Source organism: Magnolia sinica, chromosome 13 (assembly GCF_029962835.1).
Source record: "Magnolia sinica isolate HGM2019 chromosome 13, MsV1, whole genome shotgun sequence".
NCBI classification, from domain to species: domain Eukaryota; kingdom Viridiplantae; phylum Streptophyta; class Magnoliopsida; order Magnoliales; family Magnoliaceae; genus Magnolia; species Magnolia sinica.
In genome coordinates this window covers 5,757,359-5,778,077 of record NC_080585.1, presented here as the reverse complement: position 1 = coordinate 5,778,077, position 20,719 = coordinate 5,757,359, and the positions used below count along the sequence as shown (strand labels likewise).

The following is a 20,719-nucleotide window of genomic DNA, read 5'->3' as shown; positions in this document are numbered from 1 at the left end:
TTGTTAGTCTACCTAAATTTTATATATATTTCGTTTTTTCAAACGTGTCCTAAAATAAGCTTGCAAAACATATGTACACCGTACACAGAGTAAATTGTCTTATCCATGTCACCCATCTAATTTTTCATATCATTTTAGGCTATAAAGATACCTGTAGATATTATGTTCAAATAATGGATGAAATCTTAGTTGCACTTTGATGGTATTTTCTAACAGTGCTTTCTTTGACCACTTGACAACTACTAAAATTGCTGTTCATTTGTCTACGGTCAATAAAAGCGAGACACTGCAAGAATGACATGTTACCGTCAAATGTCAAACAATATGCTCAACAAGCTATGTAAAACTCCACTTATGCTAAATCTTTTGCAATCCAAATATGCTTAGTAAGGCCGCATCACCTAATTGTGCCAAAAAGTAAAAATCCATGGAGATTATGAAGGTTTGAGAAACAAATTCTTTATAATTTATAAGGAAATCAAGGAATATGATGAGAATTTTGAGCTCGGTTGGGATATGGTCTATAACCTTCAAAAATGAAATGTGGACCAGTAAGGGAACCTCAATAGGGCCACTGCTATTCTCAGTCTATGTAAAGAGCACACGATAAAGTGCTCAAGGCAACCAATGGAGTCAGCACAACCTCTATCACAACGCAACGATGTCTGTCTATCTTATTTTTAGCCATAATTCCTCCATTCATGTTGAGTTCCTGCCACAGTAAGTTAAAGAGTTTAGCATAGCTTGAATTAGTTACACATATGTGGCCTCATGTCTGATTGAGCTCCAATAACAAAGGATAATGAAGCCCACCGTCGAAACCTTACCAAGGCTCATATTGATGTTTATTTGCCATTCAACCGTGTTCATAAGGTCAAACAAATATGGATGAAGGGAAAACAAAACATCAGCTTAATCCAGAACTTTTGTAGGCCAAAGAAGTTTTCAACGGTGGGCTTCAATTCACACCGTTTCATATGGATGGTCCACTTAACCCTTGGATATGCTTCCATTTTGGGCCCACGTCCTAAAAGGAGCTAGTAAAATGGAGAATAATACACATAGATCATTATTGCCCTCACAGAGATTACTCAGGACCCATTCCACTCATGGTGTTACTTGGGCAAGGACTCAGACTCGGTAGTGACACAGGGAGTGCCCACATTAGTACCTGTTGATGTTGGGAAAAAGCTTTGTGGGGCCCACTATGATGCATGTGTTTGATTGACTCTATCCATCCATTTTACAAACTCATATTAGCAAGGCTACAAAAAAAATGTATATATCCAAATCTCAAGTGGACCGCACACCCTAGGAATAAGTGGTGATTGAACGCCCAACATTAAAAACTTCCTAGGGCCCGTTGTAATGTTTATTTTCCATTCAACCAAATCATTAGGTCACACAAACCTGCATGAAAGGGGAAACACAAATATCAGCTTGATCCAAAACTTCTATGGCCCTTGAAAAGTTCTTAATGGTGGGTGTTCAATCCCCACTGTTTCTTGTGGTATGGTTCACCTAAGATTTAGATCTACCTCATTTTTTTGGATCACACCCTAATGCGAGCTCACAAATTGAATGGACAGAGTAGATAAAATACATACATCATGATGGCCCACGGAGTTTTTACAGCACCAGCCAGTAACAAGGTGCCCGTGTTGCCAGGGAATCCAAGTCCCACAGGGTAGTGGGCGTTTCCCTGATTGTGGGGCTCACCTTGATGTATTTCTTGTATATCTATGCCGTTCATATATTTTATTTTTTTTTCAACTCATTTTATGGCATGATCCCAGAAATAAAACAGAACCAATTCTCAAGTGAACACACCACGAGAAAAAGTGGTGATTGACCGTTAAAAACTTATCATGGCCCACAAAAGATCAATCTAATATTTGTATTTTCCCTTCGTCTAAGCCTGTGTGACCTTATCAACAGCTTAGATGACAAATAAACATTATGGTGTGGCCTAGGAAGTTATTAATGACGGGAGTTCAATAACCACTGTTCCTGTTATATATTCCACTTGAAATTTGGATCGCTTTCATTTTTTGGGGCCATGAGAAGCTCAGACCATAACTTGGCAATGGCCAGGTTTGGGTGGGAATAAGCCAGAGCCCAACCCATTACTAACAGGCCAAGAGTTCTGGCCTGAACCCAACCCACAACCAATTACCTTGCAGCCCAACCCAAGCTGACCCATTTAATCGTCATCAGGTCGAGTTGGTCCCACGGTGTTCAAGAATGTAATACAGGATCAGAGGCACTGTCAGCGCCGACACCCCTTTGGTGGCTATATGTATCCACGCTTAATTGTCTATTATTTGTTTCAGGTTCTGGACCACGTTGGGTCATCTGGTCCAACCCAAGGATGAGCCATACAAGCATTGCAGGTTCTGTGGGGTTCAACCAAGCCCAACCCATGTACTTAAATGGTCCACATTTCAGCCGGACTCATTACCCAGTAGTCAGGTCAGCTGACCTAACCCATCGCCACCCCTACTCACAGCATGCTTTGCATCTTGAACAGCACCACCCCCATATGTGCATGCAATTACATATGTCACAGTTCTAAAGCTCCCGGGGTCAACTCGAAACTCACCCAAGTGCACTTAACTAGGGGAGATTTCAAACCAAGTCACTGTGAAGCTCAGCCCTGGATCTGACCCGATTCAAACTAAATACATCATTTTTTATTTTTTTATTTTTAAAGGATAACTGGAAATATATTAAAAAGGGATAAACGTAGAAAAAAGAGAAAAGGCCACTGCTGAGATAGCAGAGAACCTAGCACCCAAGAAAGGAAAGATCATAACCATTGAGAATTTTACAGGCCCTGCCCATTCAAAAATAAGCATTTTAGGGGCCCATTCAAAAATAAGCATTTTAGCTCTAGAACTAACGGTCTGCGACGGAGCAGAAGTGTCGTTGAAGCATCTATTGTTTCTTTCTTCCTAGACTGCCCACCAAATCGCTTGGATGGAAAGTCTCAAAAGACGAGATCTTTGCTTACCAATTTTCACTCCATGCCAGGCCATCAGAAGATTACTTGCAGAATTAGGATTGCACCAATTGAAATTAAATCGAAAGCAGAAATCTGCCCAAATGTGGGATACAAATGGGCAGTGAAACTGGCGGTGACTCGGACAATCGCAATATGATATTATCTGTGACCCCTGCTACAGTGAATATGAACTTAAAAATGTTAAATATCTACTTCTACCCTAATTATCTAAAATTTATATTTATTAACCATCGAGTTGAGTGGGGCTGAGTCATTGAGTCAAACCAACATAGCTGACATCGAGTTAGAATCGAGTTTTTAACTTATGATACATCTCCCATCCTCACCTTACAAAGGCATCAGCTCTCCTCTCTCTGGCAAATGGAGCTTTTCCATAAAAAAGTATGATATTTTATTATCTTCTATTCTGAAGAATTTTACTCAATCAGGAAAAATGTGATCTGGGATCGCCACCACTAGACGGCTGTTAGATGGTAGCAATCTTTGTAAAGCTTTCATCTCACCATCTTCTGAGCTGATCATCTCCATCACTGGATTCGGCGGCCTTTCATCAATCTTTGTAAAGTTTTCATCTCACCATCTTCTCAGCTGATCATCTCCATCACTGGATTCAGCGACCTTTCATCACCTTCTTCTCTGAACTTACCACATTGGGACCGCTCTCTGTGACATCTTCCTTCAAGTGTTCATCGATTTCTACTTCTTCCTTATGATTGGAACCAAGCGACATGTGATGGAAAGTCTCCTGTATTTTTGTCACGCCCTTCTCGACGGGCTCCATTGCTTGGGTTATAGTCAGCACGACATCTTTCACCACCTGTGTGCAAAATTACAAAAACGTTCACAGGATGAAAACAGATGCATGTCGCTGCACTCATGCCACGCACATGCACCAACACATTCACTGTATGAATGGTTTTAAAGCTCAGTTGAGCCCAATATGACTCATCTGAGTCGACTTGGACTCAGTTGAACACGATGCAGATGTTTCATTCAGGATGTGAATCAACAGACCAGTGGCCTGGATTATCGAACCATGAACCCATCTATCAAAATTGGAAATAGGAAGCAATTGAGCCAGACTCGGCCATTGCAGAGTTGACTCTTAAGGACTGATTCGACCGAATGAATCAGTTGAAGTCAAATAGTGAGAATGTCCATGCATGCACATGACGGGTCAACTTAAGCTGTTTATCTGGTTGGATCCATCGTTCATGGGACATGTCCTACTTTATCTCCTATGAAGTGATCCTACCCATCTGATGATAATGGATGATTAAAATCAAAAGCTCATATTTCCAGGGACATAGATGGATAGGAACTTTGATTTGAATCACCGAAAGGAGGGCCCTGCATGTGCAGTTTCGTGGCCGACAACTGCATACCAACAAGTCATTGATATGTTGTTCCACAGCATGCGGCTGCTTTTAGCAATCTCTAGGAATATTAGCAAGATCCATAGTCCTGCTAGCTCTTTTGTTTCAATCGGTTTATGTCATAAAGAGAAATTACCCAACGGGAAAAATACTTCTGATGCAGATAGTTCCTTACTTCAGAACCATGGTTCGGTGATCCAAACTGTTGATCTGATAGTTTGCACCAATGGTTAAAAGACTCAGCGACTCGGATCACCTAGTTTGGCCCTGAGTCGAATCAAGACTCGCCCGAGTCATATCTGAATCGGTTGTACTTGTCCGAGTAGGAGTGACTTGGGGTATCAAACCAGATTGGTAATACCAAATCCAAGTTGTCTTGGACTCGTCCAAGTCTTAAAACGAAGGGTTGCACAGCAACAGGGTGTTCCCAGGAGTGGAAATTCCTAACCCTTCCATCATAGGCCTTTAAAAAAGATGGTTCAGCAGAATATGCAGCAATGGTCCATATTCAACACAAACAGTCCATGGATTGAAGGAGTAGGAATTTCAGTCTATCAAATTTTCTGCTTTGGCAAAGGGGCCTTATCACATTGATGGTCTGGAATCACCGAACCATGGCCCAGTATGTACAGAATCCTGCATGCCAATGAAAATAACGCCATAATTCCTCTGTAATAAAACACTAGGAAGAGAACTCACATGTTCACCACCTCCAAGTACAACATCCTGTACGCTCTCAGTGATGCTTGTTCCGGGAGCCTCTATGCAGGCTTCCTTCCACTTAATGGCAGCTGGCTTTTCTTCAGAGCCTTCTATCTTTAATGTGGCTTTCGTGGCCTCGGTAGTGACCTTCCCATGCTCAGAAACCGGCACAAATTGATAGGGATTTGCTGAGAAAACAAAAACATGGGCGACGGCTGCAATAGCCATCTACAGTGACAAACACAAACTCTTAAAATGCATTTAATAAAGAGAGACTATTAAGGATGAAAGCATATACCCTAGAAATAGGGGTGCAAATAGGTTGGGTCCAAAACTTTTGATCTGACCTGACCCGGACTCAGTTTGTCAATGCTCCTGATTTGGGTCATACTAAAATGGACCCAACCCATACCCAAGAAGTAGTTAAGTATATGGTTGACTTCTCTTGGGTTAGGCTATAGCAATAGTTCACCACCTTTTTCTAGAACGCGGTTACCGTTCCACCACTTACGATAATTTGCAATGTGAAAATAGTGGGCCCCAGTGTCGTTGGAGAATATACCTGAATATCATACTAACTGAACGATAACAATTTGATTTTCCCTGGGGAGTATGGACAACTGGCCATTTTATTTGTTATAATCAAAATGGATAGCCAGCACTAACTGGATGATATGGAACATCTGTGTGAAAACTCAACTGCAACTTTTTTTTTTTTGAAAGATTGTGCAATTTTATTAGGGCAAGAAGCCAATGAAAAACAAAAACCATACAAACAGAAAGGAAAAAAGAAAAAGAAACAACAAAAAGAGAGAGAAAACAAAGCTACAAACAGAAAGGAGCCACAAACACTCCAAACCCCAACTCAAACCAACTCAGGGAAGCCACTCAGATAACAGCATGAAAACCCCATTAAATTAGTGGCGCGTTTTTATAACTTCGAACCCGACCCAGACCTCACCTGAATTATAATGGGTTGTGTAACTTGGGTCTAGATACAAAATTCCAACCCAATCCTTGAATGGGTCGGGTTTGGGTCCCCCCTCGACCTGACCTAACCCAACCCATTAGCGCCCCTACCTAGAAAGGCTGTGAGAGAGGGACGTGTCTCTGCCCGAAGTAATATCTACTAGAATTAGTAATTTATATTGTGGAAAAGATGGGAAATCCATATCCTATATGATGTGATTTGAATTGTCCTGCCTTTGCATGTATTGCAATTGCAATGGATAATCATCAGTCGCACCGGCATCCTAATTAGCCTTAAATATGTCAAAGTTGTAAACTGGGACATGAATCCAAGCCCATGGTAGAATCCATACCAGACCCACCAATTGCAAATGTGGAGAATGCTGATAGCAGATGTGCCTGTGTTCTCCAACAGGACCATTGAGAAGTGCTATGAAAAGGATGTAGTTCCCGATGGTCTCTTCTAAAGCTCACTACATCAATCAATGGCTTGGCAGGTTGTCACAACCGGGCTGAGCTGGATATCTATTCATAGTCCTGTAGTCATGGTCTTCTGAAGAATTAGCAAAATTGCTGCATTCTTTTTACAGATGGATACTAGTCCTGAACTTGGATTTTGCCTGAGCACAACATGGAAAGGGGTTGTGTCAAAACAGTTTTTAGGCATCAAACACCCCTTTTGAGGGTGCATCCAAACAGGCCCCAAGGGAGTGTGCGCGCATGTGACAAAAAATAAAGAAAAGAAGCACACAATTTATCAACGCTCCAATAAATACTGGTTACAATTTAAGATTCAGACAGAAAAGTCATGCAGGACAATTGGATTTAGGCGTCAAATGCCCTTTTAGAGTGCGTCCAAACAAGGCCCCAAGGGAGTGTGTGTGCATGTGACAAAAAAAATCAAGGAAAGAGGCACACAGTTGATAAATGCACCAATAAAATACCGTTTACAATTTAAGATTCAGAAAAGTAAGTCATGCAGGACAATTGGATTTGGGTCAAGTTTCTAAGTTTTCCTCAACTGTCTCATAAGTTCATAACAGAGACAAGGACTTACTTCAATGCAGATGAGAAAATTTTGAAGCCCATTTTGAAATTTCCCCTCCTTTGGCAGAACACCAAGCGCACATAATATCGCAATCCCCACGCCTTGCCACCACGTTGCAAATACAATAGCCTTAAAGCTAATGAATTTCGCTAGTGGTCTTATTGGTTGCAATCTATGATGAGTCACATTGTAGAACTGTACAAGACAATACAAAGCCCACATCTGACTGAAGTTCAAAACCACGGTGATGTACGGGTATCTGCAAGACCAAAAAGGCATTCAAGCATGGAAGCAAAAACTAAAAGATGAAGAAATTCATAGTATATACTGCAGCTTTAGATATTACATGAAGTAATTGGGATGCTTGACTTGGGCAAACACTGTTTTCTGGTTCAACCCAGCAATGGTACAGATGGGACCCACTTTCTGGTAACACAAGCTCTTGATTTGGCGGGCCCCATCATCGGATGGATCATGCCCAAATAACTTCCCTATTAGATGATCCTTTCATTCGTTGAAAATGGGCAAATGGATGCAAAAGGATGCTAGGATCAGCTGAGGCATCTCGAAACCCCATGAGGCCCACCAAATGAAACATTTCGAACAGAAGGTGAGGCCAAATGTGAAGTTTGTTGGGCATAACAAACTCGCTTGAGCATTGTACATCTCACAATACATACCCATAGTACCACTTGAATTCCCCGTCACCATAAACACCAAGGAGCTCCAATAACAATGCAAGGAAGGCACAGACCATTTTCAGAATCATCTGAAAAAATTCCAAAAGATTGCTAAAGCCCACTGAATCAAAGGAATATCGAACCAAGGAAATTCTTTTGACTTACATATTGTACAAGACCAAACTTTTCTATCGTGTATACAGCTTTTCCAAGGACACTGGGCCAAAGGAAGAAGTGAATGAATGAACTCCGTTGCACTGCTCCTTTATTGCCCTCATCCTGTAGCAGCGGCTCGCTAAGCTGCTTCCTCGACTCATCCTCAAGCAGTTCTATGACTCTGTGCTCGCCACCTACCAAAGTCGAGCTACTGTTAAATGGTGACATCAATAACATATTTCCAAGAGCAGCAAAAAAGCTGCCCCCCTGAACAGCAATAAAAGAAATTTGAATAACCATGACCGTGGAGTAAGGTCTTATTGACAATTTAGGTAGCCAATGCTAATGCACATACAGAGTATCAAGGGAAAAGTTCTTGTGGAGTTTCATTGTGCCTGGGAGTTCGTTCAGGACGACAAACAACTTCTGTGGGAAACAAGTAAATTTCATTTACAACACGCTACATAAATCCAATTAATCTAATTTATCCAATTCACTTAGTGTAAGAAACAACCTGCTTTTTTTTATTACAAACGACACTAATCTCAAAAGTGGGTCATTTTTTGCCAATGATTAGCATTTGATATTAGGGTTGACAATGGACCCAGCCCGGCCCAAGACCCATGGACTGAGCCCAAAAAATTTGGTTGGGCCCTAATGGGCCATAGATGCACAAAGAAAGGCAATTTAGAGGAATGAAAACAACAGTCTATGTGAATGGCATATTTCTATGATAATATAACACATCTAAATATAAGGTTGGGTCAGGTCAGGCTGGGCTGCTCCAGGTCAGGCTAAATTGACTCGAGCCTGACCTGAAAATTGACAAGGCCCTGCATGTGTAGCCCAAGCCCAGCCCATGCACCAAGCTAGTAGGTCCAAGCCTGGCCCAAAGCTGGCTCAGCCACGTCGGATCAAGTGGCTACCTGGCCCATTGCCACCCTTATTTGGTATCATTTTGATGAATCACCATTCATCGGCTGGATGAAGGTCAGTTGGCTAATTTCATCTAATAACTAGGGCTGTCAGCTTGTCAGGCTTTGGGTCGCATTTTGAATTGTTCAGGCTGGTTTTTTGGGATGGGCCTATTCAAAAGTTTGCATTTGCTTGGCCCAAGCCCGGCCCACTGACAGCCCTGCTAACAGCTGAATGGTGGATCAATAAAAATGCATTAATAATAAGAAGGGGTGGACTCCCCTGAGCAAAGAAATGGGCTCTCTGCCCAAGGACTCATCTAACAACTGAATAGTAGATCCTTGGCCCGAGGACTCCTCAGGCCAAGGAAGACATGGTTCCTTGTGTACTATTGTTCATTATGCAACTATATTCATGGCAGAATAACAGTCAATGGTGCACCAGTTGAAAAGACTAGGGTATACGCTTACCAAGGCACGCAACCAAATAGCTTCCAAAAGAGTACAAGGCAAATGCTTCATAACAATTCCTTAAGATGTCGCACACAATAGAAACTTTCGGGATCAACAGAGATATTAACTGAAAATGCAGAGAACCAGTTTGTTAGTGGTTCCACTTCCTGAAGAAAAGGGAAAGATCACTGCCTAAATGTGCATGCACAAATACACATTGCTAATAACTCTAGAAAGGAGGTATAGAATCAACAGCAAGCAAAGGTGACTCCATGCACTTGAGGGAGATCTTAGGATCTCCTCTTGGTCTCATTGTGGGCGGTTACTGTTGAAGCCACTGTTTGCAATTTTGATAATATGATATCAGCCGACATTATCGATATCGCATGTCAGCGATACGAAATCAGTGGGTAATAACGAAAAAAAGAGCCCAGTTTCTTCAATATCAGAGATAATATCACAAAGTATCGGTGATATTGCGTGAGATTGATGTTTTTTCTAAAGCTTTTTACAATGTATCAACGATATCTGGCGATATCGACATATATCATCGATACCTCACAAGAAATGCAACACGAGCCTTCCTAAAAACCCCAAAAAACCAATTTTTCCCATTTTTCTTCAAGTTTCTCTCTTCTAACCTCTTAGTGGGTGGATTTCGGTCCATCCTTTGCTTGCATTTGGAAGAAAACCCCATGTTCGAAATCATAATCAAGATTTTCTTGCATTTGGGGCCATTTCTCATTCAGTGAGTAATTTTTCGTTTGGGTCCTTTTTTTTTCTTTTTTTTTTTGTTTAAATCATATAAACGAGTGTGAAATCATAAGAAATCCTTAATTCTTCATGTTTTGCATGAAAAATCAAGGATTTCAACATTCGATTTCGAGATTTGAGTGTAGGTGGCCCAATTTGGGAAAATTCTCCCAATTTCTCCCAAATTGCTTGCAATGTTGCACTCCAAACATGAAATCAAGCATGTATGAGGCCTGATCTACTGATTTGTTAACTTTTTTTTTTCAATTTTCGAAAAATAAAAATTATTTTTTAATTAAAATATCAAATTTTTTTTCTTCGAAATTTGCCTTCAACTAGCTGCCGAATGAGACTAATTTCGAAGTATTTAAGAATGTTTGATGAAATGATCATCACATACACTCTAATTTTGAAATTCGAGTGTAGGTGGCCCGATTTTGGAAAATTGGGAAAAATTCAAATTTTCCCAAGTTCTCTCAAATTGCTTGCAATGCTGCATTCCAAACATGAATCAAGCATATATGAGGCCACCATGTAACTCTATGTGGGTCTGGGCCACAACCAGTCACATCATTCATATGTATATTTCTCAATTTATACTTTTTTGCTTTTGAAAGAATTGGTTGTGTTTTCACACACGTCTTTTTCCATTTATAAATGTTATGAATTCAATTTGAATATAGTTGCATTAGTTCAGTCAGACAACGCATAGCTTAGGACCCTATAAAAGGAAACCTATTAAGTGTACTTTTTTTTGAGATGTTATGATTTAAAAGTGTATTAAGGTCTTTTTTAACAATGGCTGAAGTTTTATTGAAAAATTCAACCAATTTTCCAATGTTGAAAAATTCAACCAATTTTCCAATGTTTCCCCATGCTTCCTAAAAAGTGCGATAAATTACCCGATACAAACGATATATCCCGTGCGATAACCGATACATATCTATATCCCAAGGGTGTGATACGTAACGCGATGCCGATATTTCAAAAATTGGTTGAAACAACTTTAAAATTATTATTATTTAATTAATAATAATAATTTATTTTTGTGTGTGTGTGTGTGTGTGTGTGTGTGTGTGTGTGTTAATCCAAGTTGTGGTAGCTTTTGTTTATTTGTAGTGAAGCTTGGGAGTGGGTCACTTGTTTACACATTTCATTTAACCGTGAGGGAAGATAAGCTAACAATTTGGCATATTTGCAAGGAGTTTGTTTCAAGAGAATCATTGTAACATCCAGTGTTCGAAATATCGGTATCATGTTATGTATCGCAACCTTGGGATACAGATATGTATTGGTTATTGCATGAGATATATCAGTTGTATCGCATAATGTATCGTTGTTGTTGCAAACATGGGGAAACATTGGAAATTTGGTCAAATTTTTCAATGAAACTTCAATGATTGTTAAAAAAGACACCAATACATACTTATAAATCAAAATATTACAAAAAACAAGTGCATATAATAGGTTATATTTGTATGGGGTCCTAATCTATACTCTATCTAACTGAATTTTGAAGCAACTATATTCAAAGTTTATTCATATAATGTATAAATGTAAGAAGACATGTGAAAACACAAGCAATACATTCAAAAGCAAAAATGAAGAATCACTAGATCAAGTTACATACATGTTTAATTTTATGTTTGGACACTTAGATTGCAACCGATTTGCGAGAAATTGGGAAATTTTGAATTTTTATTTTTATTTTTCAATTTTCCACAACTTGGCCCAAATATTGAAATCGAAGAAAAATCATGGATTTATAACAATTTGACACTAATTTAACACGATTTACAGAAGGAAAAAAAATGATCGAAAATAAAAAATGCTCACTGGATCAAACACGTGGGATATCCCACTACTAGTGTGTTTCGCATCTCACAGGTGGGACACAAGATATAACACGGGATATATTGGCTGATATCCTCGATACTTAAAACATTGGTAACATCTTGGCCCCCACTTGACTTGTTTGACTTTTGGTTGGCCATTGGCCGCTGTTTCTTATTCATTACTAAAGTTCTCTTCATCAATGATAAAGATATTGTGTGTTATAAAATAACTCCCATATGAAACTAAAATGGAACTGACATTGTTTTTGAAGTATCAGTGCTAACATATATGATTATTGGCACATATTTCTACTTTCCTTGGTTGATGTTGAGAACAAGGCGTTGTGCCCATTTCCATTTTCCTTGACATGGTAGCATTAGCTGATTTTTTTTTTCTTTTTGTCCTTTTTTTTGAAGGATGAATATTTCAATACTTTATTAAGAAGGGAAAAAAAAGATACAGAAGCAGTCACCAAGGCACTGCTACAACCACAGTGTCGTGTAAATCACCCTACAACAATACAGCACAGAGAACCACAGACTGACAAATTAGAACTGATGAATGTAGCATTGGCTGGTGTTACGTCATTGGCATGGGCATCACATCCAAAGGGAGCCTGTTGTCTACTTGTTAAAGTAGCAAACTTACAACATGTTTGGATTGGTGGAATCCAAAAAGTAAACATGGAAAAGAAAACATCTTCCACACGTGACATTTTTTGCAGATTGTGACGATAAAGTAACTTGTGCAAAATTATTTCTTATAAACCTATCCATGGCTTTCCTTAAAAAAAAGGTGTTTTCCTTTTCCTCCAGAAGTGCGATGATAATCCTCATTTCCAAACTTTTTAAGAGACAAACTTCGACTTTTGACCATTGACCATGCCACATTTCCTTGGAAATTAAAGGAACTAAAAAGGACAAAAAAAAAAAAAAAAACCACTTTAGGATTCTTTTTCATCAGATGTGAGGTTTCCCTTTTGAATTCCACAAATCCAAACAGGCCTTTAGAAAAACCTGCAAAGTTATTTACTGGGTCTTGTAGGTACAGCTGAAGAATCATAGGGAATATGCCTGAGCATATGTACAGAAGATTGAGAATGGCAGCACAGGTTGATGTTTGCAGAAGATAGGAAGCTTAAATAATCATCATAGTAAATATCAGGAAATTCCAGCTACAATATCTCTGACTAGTGAGTTGAAATTTTATCATAGAAATAAGCTACTAACGAACTAATTTAAGATTTTGGCAATATGCAATAAGCTGTAATTTCAACGATGGCCATGGAGTATGGCCAAGGACTGTTCAGAAAGTAGGTGACAAAGAAGATGAATGATACTCACAGACTCACTAGCATAGACGGGAACCATGAAAAGAATACCAATAATCCATTTTTGTTCCTGAAGAAAGAATCAAGTTCATGTCAGTACTAAACATCACTTCAGGTGAAATATCAAATGGCTCTCCATCTCTAGCTTTCAGTTTCTACAAAACACACAATTCACACAAAGACATTTGAACAAAAGTAATCTTACTAGTGTAAAAATGATAAATCCATGAAGATGAGAAACTAAAAAGGAAACAGAATCCTGTGGCCATGCTTCATTTTCCAATGATCTGTTTGACATGCCTACTTGAGCAAAAATACTAGACAAAATACAAAAGTGGCATGTGTCAAAGAACAACAAAGACACCCTTTTCACCAATAAGAGAAGTCAAAGAATTAGAGAGGAATCAATTATGTATATATACTAGTCAACATTGTGAGAAATATCACCAGGATTTTGAAAATCTAGCGAATCACGATATTCTCATGAAAATTGACCAGACAATATTATCATGATAGGTTTTTATTTTCTTGTGATTTTCTCATAGAATTAGTGTTTTTTAACGTAAAAACATTTAAAAGTTAAAATAATTTGTTTTATTTATATATAGAGCTTTTCTAAGTGCTTAACACTTGTGCAATAAAGCTCATGAAAGCTCATGTACATGACACACATGCAAGATCTAATCCATCCATCAAGTTGGTCCAACCTTGTACATGCTTTTCCAAAATAATATATAGTCCAATTAGCATGTGAGCCACAACATTGGCAACAGGTGGATGGGTAAGAAAACTTTAGACAAGTATTTTAGCACTGCACATTTGTTTGCAAATTGTGGTCCACATGACCAATGGATCAATCTGGGCTAGGGCATCAATATAGTGGTGCCGGTCTGATGGATGGATTGGATCTCGGACCTATCGTGCCTTGCCGGCGCACTTGGTGTGGAACTTTATTGCACATGCACGTGGGCTTAGTAAAGCTCCCAAAATGACCACTTCGATATCTTGGGCCGATAATTTATGAGAGTGGAGATTGAGAACGATATTGCCTATAGAATCCAAGCTGGGTGGAAGAAATGGAGATGTGCCTCTGGAGTTTTAAGTGGTTGCTGTCTACCACTCAAACTGAAAGGGAAATTTTACAAGGTAGATAAGACAAGCCATGCTTTATGGGGACAACATGTTGGGTGGTTAAGGAACAAGACAACATGTTCATGGGATGTTCATAGCTAAAATGAGGCTGTTGAGATAGATGAGTGGCAAGACAAGAAAGGATAGAATTACAAATGAATGCATTCAAGGGAACTTAAGAGTAGCACTAATAGATAATAAGTTTAGGGAAAGAAGACTTAGATGGTTTAGCCATGTGCAATCGAGACCAAGAAATGTTCCAATTAGGAATGAGTTGGTACAAGTTCAAGGCTCTAAAAAGGCAAGGCCAAGGCCAAAAGGATGTGGGTGGAGATAGTAAGAAAAGATTTAATGACCTATGGTCCAACTGAAGTTATAGCCCTTGATAGAGTAGAATGGTGGAATAGGATTCATGTAGCCAACCCCAATTAATTGGGATAGGGCTTAGATGATGATGAGGATGAAATTTATTTACTAATTAATAATAAATATTTTTAATATTTATTTTCAGCAAGATTTTCCCGATGATACTGAGAAAAACAACAAAATATTCATGTTTCAAAAAAAGAAGAAGAAGAAAAACATCGAAAACAAAATTTTCCTGAGAAATTCCTAGGCCACGAAATTGCCAAGAACGATATTTGTCACTATGCTAGTCAAGGCATTATAAGTATTTGTGCAAAGTACCCAGTAGAGACAAATCAGCAGAAATAAAAAACAAACCTAATGTTGAACTCACTTCAGGATTAGTGTATGATCTGAGATGTTCGAGAATTAGAAGGATGGAAAGGACCAACGCAACTAGAACAAAAGCTCCTCCGATTATGACAGCTGTTGTGTGAAGATTCCCATATACTCCTTGATAATATGAGATGCCACTCAATGCCATTCCACAAGCATCTTCTTCCGCGTCAAATGGTAGACAGACCTGAAATTCAGATTCATCTCAGCCCTTCTGTTAAAGACATGTAGTCTTATATACAAGTTTTGTGAGCTTTACTAAGTCTGCATGCGCACCTCAACACATGGGCAGTCAACTCATCAGGTGGGCCAGACATACAAGATATGCTTGATTTAAAATATAAAAAAAAACTCCCCAGTAATCAACACAATGCACCATGTGACAGCATGACTTTGGGCCCGGCCATCTACATGATGGAGCCAACCTGATGCATGGTTTGGATATTTGTCACATGTGCTGGGTTGGCGCTTGTGGCCACACACATGTAGAGGTGGGTATGGGCTTAGGAAAGTTCTATTTCATACGCAGAAACATTATCCGAACCATGAGAACGTGACTAAGTATTGGCAGTTAACAGAATTAGATGAATCCAGTTTTTTTTAATCTAATTTTCAGGGCCATGTAGGACTCTTTGAGATGAATCTTGGATCTGACAGAATCCCTCCCCCTAATCGATTAGAAGTGATTTCCTTGTAATTAACAGAAGAACCGCACTGGTTTCAATATGGTTCTTGTGTTTATTGCAAGAAATATCAATACATCGGCGATATTATTGGAATATCGCTGATACAAGCGACACCTGGAATTTACACAGTCGAAAGTATTGGTAATATTGATAACATTGACAATACAACCAACACCTGGAATTTACACAGTAAAAAATATTGGCGATACATTGTTGTTGTCGATGTATCGGCGATACTTAGAGATATATCACCGATACCTTGATTTTTTATACTTCCAGTGTTATCGGCATCGCCGAGCTGGAGATACGGATAATATTAAGGATACTCTGAACAATGTGTGATATAAATAAGCGTGGACATGTGCATTGATGGATGGGTGGATGTGTTATACATGTATGGAAGTATCATGTATGAATGGATTGATAAATGTATATGAATGCATTAATGCATGCATTTATGTGTGCATGGATGGATGAATGGATGGATGGTTGAATAGATGGATGATGTATCCATGTATGTGTGTATGCATGGATGGATGATGGATCATATATGTGTGTATGCATGGATGGATGGATGGATGCATGTATGAGTGCATGGATGGAAACTTATTATGTTGTCGTTTTTCGGTTTTTTTTTTGGGCGGGGGGAACATGCATCCATTAGCATCTCATTAAGTTTCATTTAAAAATTCCACATTTTTCTCCATGTTTCCCCAATGTCCCCTTAGCGATATTTTTCCAGGTTCAGCAATACCGATAAATGTTTTTGTATGGGAGCCAATGAACATGTAATGATATTGATACACTAAACACTGATGAGAACTGCCCTCTACAATGTTTCCCGGTGAAGTGCTCACTCTACATTCAGCAAATGACCAGGTTACCCACAACTAAAACATGTCACCACTCATGATCAGTTTTGAGGAAACTTCTGAATATTCTTTTTCTTGTTCCCACTACCTCCTTCCTCATGGATTTTTATTGCTTTTGCTTCTTCTGATAGTAATGGGACTTCTTCCACTTTCAAAGAAGAGAGCCACCTCACTCTCCACAATTGAGAATCCATGCCTAGCCAAAGAGATTTGATTTATCAAAAGATTATCTAATTCTAGCGATGTGGGTGTAAATAATCTGTCTGAGACATAGAGATGGCTTTGATAGCACTTGATAGAGTCAGCATTGAGGGGGGATGTTAGATAGTAATTCCTCCTCTCATGAATGAGGTGTCCAGGGATGTGAGATAGCAATGCCTCCCCACATGCATGAGATGGCCCTCACTAGCATAAGCTGTTAGGTTCCATGCATGACTTGTCAAATCTCATGCATGTGATGTATGGATGACATGTTTTGAAGCTAGCACATGTAAAGTAATGAAGCATGAGGTGTCACATACATGAGGGAGTCATGTACATAGGAGAACACTTTGAAATGGAATAAGAAGAGAGTTTTCCATCTTAGCTTGCAGTAAGATTATCACAGCTAATCTTAATTAGCACGTTTACTAGTGTTAATTAGCAGAACACCACTTCATGCCACTTGGGGACGATTGTGCTAAACTCCAGTGTTAGTTTTACACCATTTAGAAAATGGTGGTGATTCTCGAAACGTACAATGGCATAGCTGTATGGCAATCCAGACTGTCCAAAGCTGGAAACCACTGTGACATGATTATTCGAAACAAATCTCATGTTCTCGATATCAGGAATCAAGCTCTGTTACACCTAATTAAGAAATATATGAAAAGGGAAAAAAATTCTCTATGAAATTTCCAAAATTGAGAATATTGTATTTTTTTTGTGTTTCAAAATAAATAAAAAATAATTTTTAAATGATTTGAAAAATTCTCTCCAAATTTTCAAAAAGCAACAAATGCATTTCGTCTTATAGTGGTGTGGGTTTAGTCCCACATCAGATAGGAAAGAAGAAGATTTTGCACAGGGCTTAGGCCAAAGAAGATTTTGCACAGGCCTTAGGCTGAAGAAGATTTTGCATAGGCTTAAGCCCCTTTCAGGGGGGCATGTGAATTTGGTTGTTTGGGGGGCTATGTCATCAGCCCCAATCTATGCCATAAACCACACGTGTGTGCGCTGGGCCGTGGACGTGGAGTGGTGCGTGCACATGGCGCGAGTGTACTTGCAAGCCTAAAAGTTATGTTGCTTCAAGCTTTGGGCTCTCTTTAAGAGCCAGCAGCGTCTCTTGATCTTGAGAGGGCTTTTGTAAAGACTCGAAAGCAATCTGGACCATCTGCTACAGTCTTTGGGTTAAACACTGTTAGACAGACTCACATACCTTGTATAGCTAGTATACCTTGTATAGTTCGTTTCCATAGGTAAAAGATTCTAATTTTATTGTTTTTCTTGTATAGATGACTGTAATCTCTATATATTCAACCCCTTTGGGTTTTCTCAAATACAGAAAAGCTTTCAGCTCATCTCGATTTTTATGGTATTAAAGCTTCACTGATCCAAAACCGGCACCATCTGTCAGATCCGACCGCCTCTGCTCATCTGACCCCTCTGCCCCTCTACGCCATGTGTCTTCTGACTCCTGCTCGTCCAGATCCAGCGCTCCTAACCCTCTGCTCGTCCAGATCCGACGCACCTGAGCTCGTCCGGCCCCTCTGCTCGTCCGATCCGGCGCACCCGAGCTCGTTCGACCCCTCTGCTCGTCCGATCCAGTGCTCCTGCCCTTCTACTCTTCTGCTCGTCTAGATCCAGATCCAGATCCCGCGCCCCTCTGTTCTAAATCCAGTGCCCCTCTATTTCGATCCAGATCCCGCGCCCCTCTGTTCCAGATCCAGATTCAGAACCCTCTGTTCCAGATCCAACGCCCTTCTGTTCCTATCTAGCTTTTTCCGATCCAGAGCCCCTGTTGCTGTTGCTATTCAGCTAGATCCAGAAACTGCAATCCCTTGGGTATCTCCTACTGTATGATACATCTAAAACCTTCTTCTGTGCTTTCCATTACTTCAGATCAATGGACAAGGACTCATCGCGTACAGAGGCCCCACGTTGTAGTTTTGATGGTACCAACTATTCTCTATGGGCCATCCTTTTTAAGAACTTCCTTAAGGGTCGTGGTTTGTGGGGACTACTGGATGGATCTGTTACTATCTCCACTTCCACAGATACCAACAAATTAGCTAATTGGGAAATAAACAATGGACGAATTATTACTTGGAATCTCGATTTGGTCGATCGCTCCATTGCTGTTGGCCTCACACCTCATCGCACTGCTAAGGCGATGTGGGAACATCTCCAGACGATTTATCAGCAGAGTAATGCGGCCCGGTTATACTGCCTGGAACAGGATCTCATTAACCTTACTCAGGGTGACGACAGTATTCAATCATTTTACTCTAAAATTGTCACAATTTGGACAGAGATGGCTATGATGGATCCAACATTTCCTCATGACTTTAAAATATTCCAAACTATGCGCGAGAGTGCGCAAGTTCGCCAATTTCTTATAAAGTTACGTCCGGAATTTGAGCATTGTCGGCTGCTCTCTTGAACCGTAGCCCTACTCCTTTATTGAATTCGGTTATTAATGATTTATTGGCTGAGGAACAACGACTGAAAGTTCTCTCTCTTCCTTCCTCAACTCCGGGCTCATCTGATATGGTGCTTGCTGTGTCCACCACTCCACCAACACGTGGTTCTAATTCCTCTCATTTGACTTGTCGCTGGTGCAACAAGGTGGGTCATGTTGTCGCTCAATGCAAAGAACGGTGCGCTTATTGTCGATGGACTGGTCATGGTATTCAGGACTGCCGTACACGTGCCTATGCATCTTCCTTCAGCCGTGGACGTAGTGGTCGTGGTCATGGCCGTGATCGTGCTCTTTCTGCCACTGCTATCACTATTTCTTCTGAGCCGTTTGTTAGTGATTCTGCATCTACTGTTTCTGCTGAAGGTCTTTCATCACCTTTGACTCCTGCGATGCTTCAGCAAATCGTTTAGGCCTTTTTTGTGGCCGGTATATCAGGTATATCCCCATCTTTTACATGGTTCTTCGATTTGGGTGCTTCCAATCGTATGACTGGTGTTTTCCTTGTATAGATGACTGTAATCTCTATATATTCAACCCATTTGGGTTGTCTCAAATACAGAAAAGCTTTTAGCTCATCTTGGTTTTCAGACACATAGTGATAGTTCGAGTCTTCATACATCGAGTGCGCCAGTGTGACGAGACAGCATTCAAGGGTATCCTGGAGATTAATTGTCCAGTATTCATGTTGCGCTATGGACATCATCCAAAGGAGGACAAATCAATTTCAAGCCGAGTGCCTTTTGCGCCTTGAATCAAATAAGTTTTCTAAATTCCTCCTTATTCAAATTTCTAAGTTTATTTTAATTAATTTTTACAATTAATTTTAATTTCGAATTTCCATGATTACGGATTTACAGATCCAAGAATTCCTACAGAGAAATCCCATAAAATCGAAGCCGCATTATCATCACAGAACGAAGAATTCAAATGCAGAGGGGGAGAAGGAGGTTACCGTCAAGAGAATCCTCCATTAGAGCGCTGCTGCAGCTCCTTCCTGCTGCCGGTTGAGGAATAAAGGAGAAAACCCTGACCTTAGGAACTGAAATGCGGATTGCAGAAAACATATCAGAGACGAGTATCAGGCAGAACAGATAGAACAGAGCGCTCTCCCTCCGTCTAATATACAGGTTCCTGTGACTGGACACGTGTCGAGTTCAAACGGCCGCGGCTACACGTGCTGTTCGGTAAAGAAGCACAAGTCAGCGACTGCAAAAGTTACGCCAGATGCGAAGCGCGCCTGCGAGGGTGCATTCTGCAAGCGCCACATGCAAACGGTCTACAACACCAGATCTCTATTGGTACTGCCATGTTGTATATTTAAAATCTACTCCGTCCATCAGGTAAGATACTATATTTTAGATATCAAA

General features: G+C 40.0%; 1 protein-coding gene across 5 annotated transcripts in view; it reads right to left on the bottom strand.

Annotated features, from left to right (window-relative positions):
* LOC131222557 (protein LAZ1 homolog 2) overlaps positions 1–20,461 on the bottom strand; it is a 46,872-nt gene extending 26,411 nt beyond the window's left edge. The window contains exons 1-9 of one of the 5 annotated variants that reach the window (XM_058217684.1): positions 20,305–20,461; positions 15,113–15,301; positions 13,256–13,312; positions 9,342–9,450; positions 7,966–8,150; positions 7,801–7,889; positions 7,130–7,379; positions 5,101–5,331; positions 3,229–3,842 (exon numbers count right to left, since the gene is read on the bottom strand). In XM_058217684.1, coding sequence (XP_058073667.1) covers positions 3,636–3,842; positions 5,101–5,331; positions 7,130–7,379; positions 7,801–7,889; positions 7,966–8,150; positions 9,342–9,450; positions 13,256–13,312; positions 15,113–15,262 — 1,278 coding nt within the window. In that variant the 5' untranslated portion in view covers positions 15,263–15,301; positions 20,305–20,461 and the 3' untranslated portion in view covers positions 3,229–3,635. Of the gene's footprint in view, positions 1–3,228; positions 3,843–5,100; positions 5,332–7,129; positions 7,380–7,800; positions 7,890–7,965; positions 8,224–9,341; positions 9,451–13,255; positions 13,313–13,447; positions 13,560–15,112; positions 15,302–20,304 lie in introns of those variants that run through there. The other 4 variants (XM_058217686.1, XM_058217685.1, XM_058217687.1 and 1 more) reach the window with 4 other exon arrangements.
* Positions 20,462–20,719: the final 258 nt, after the last annotated feature.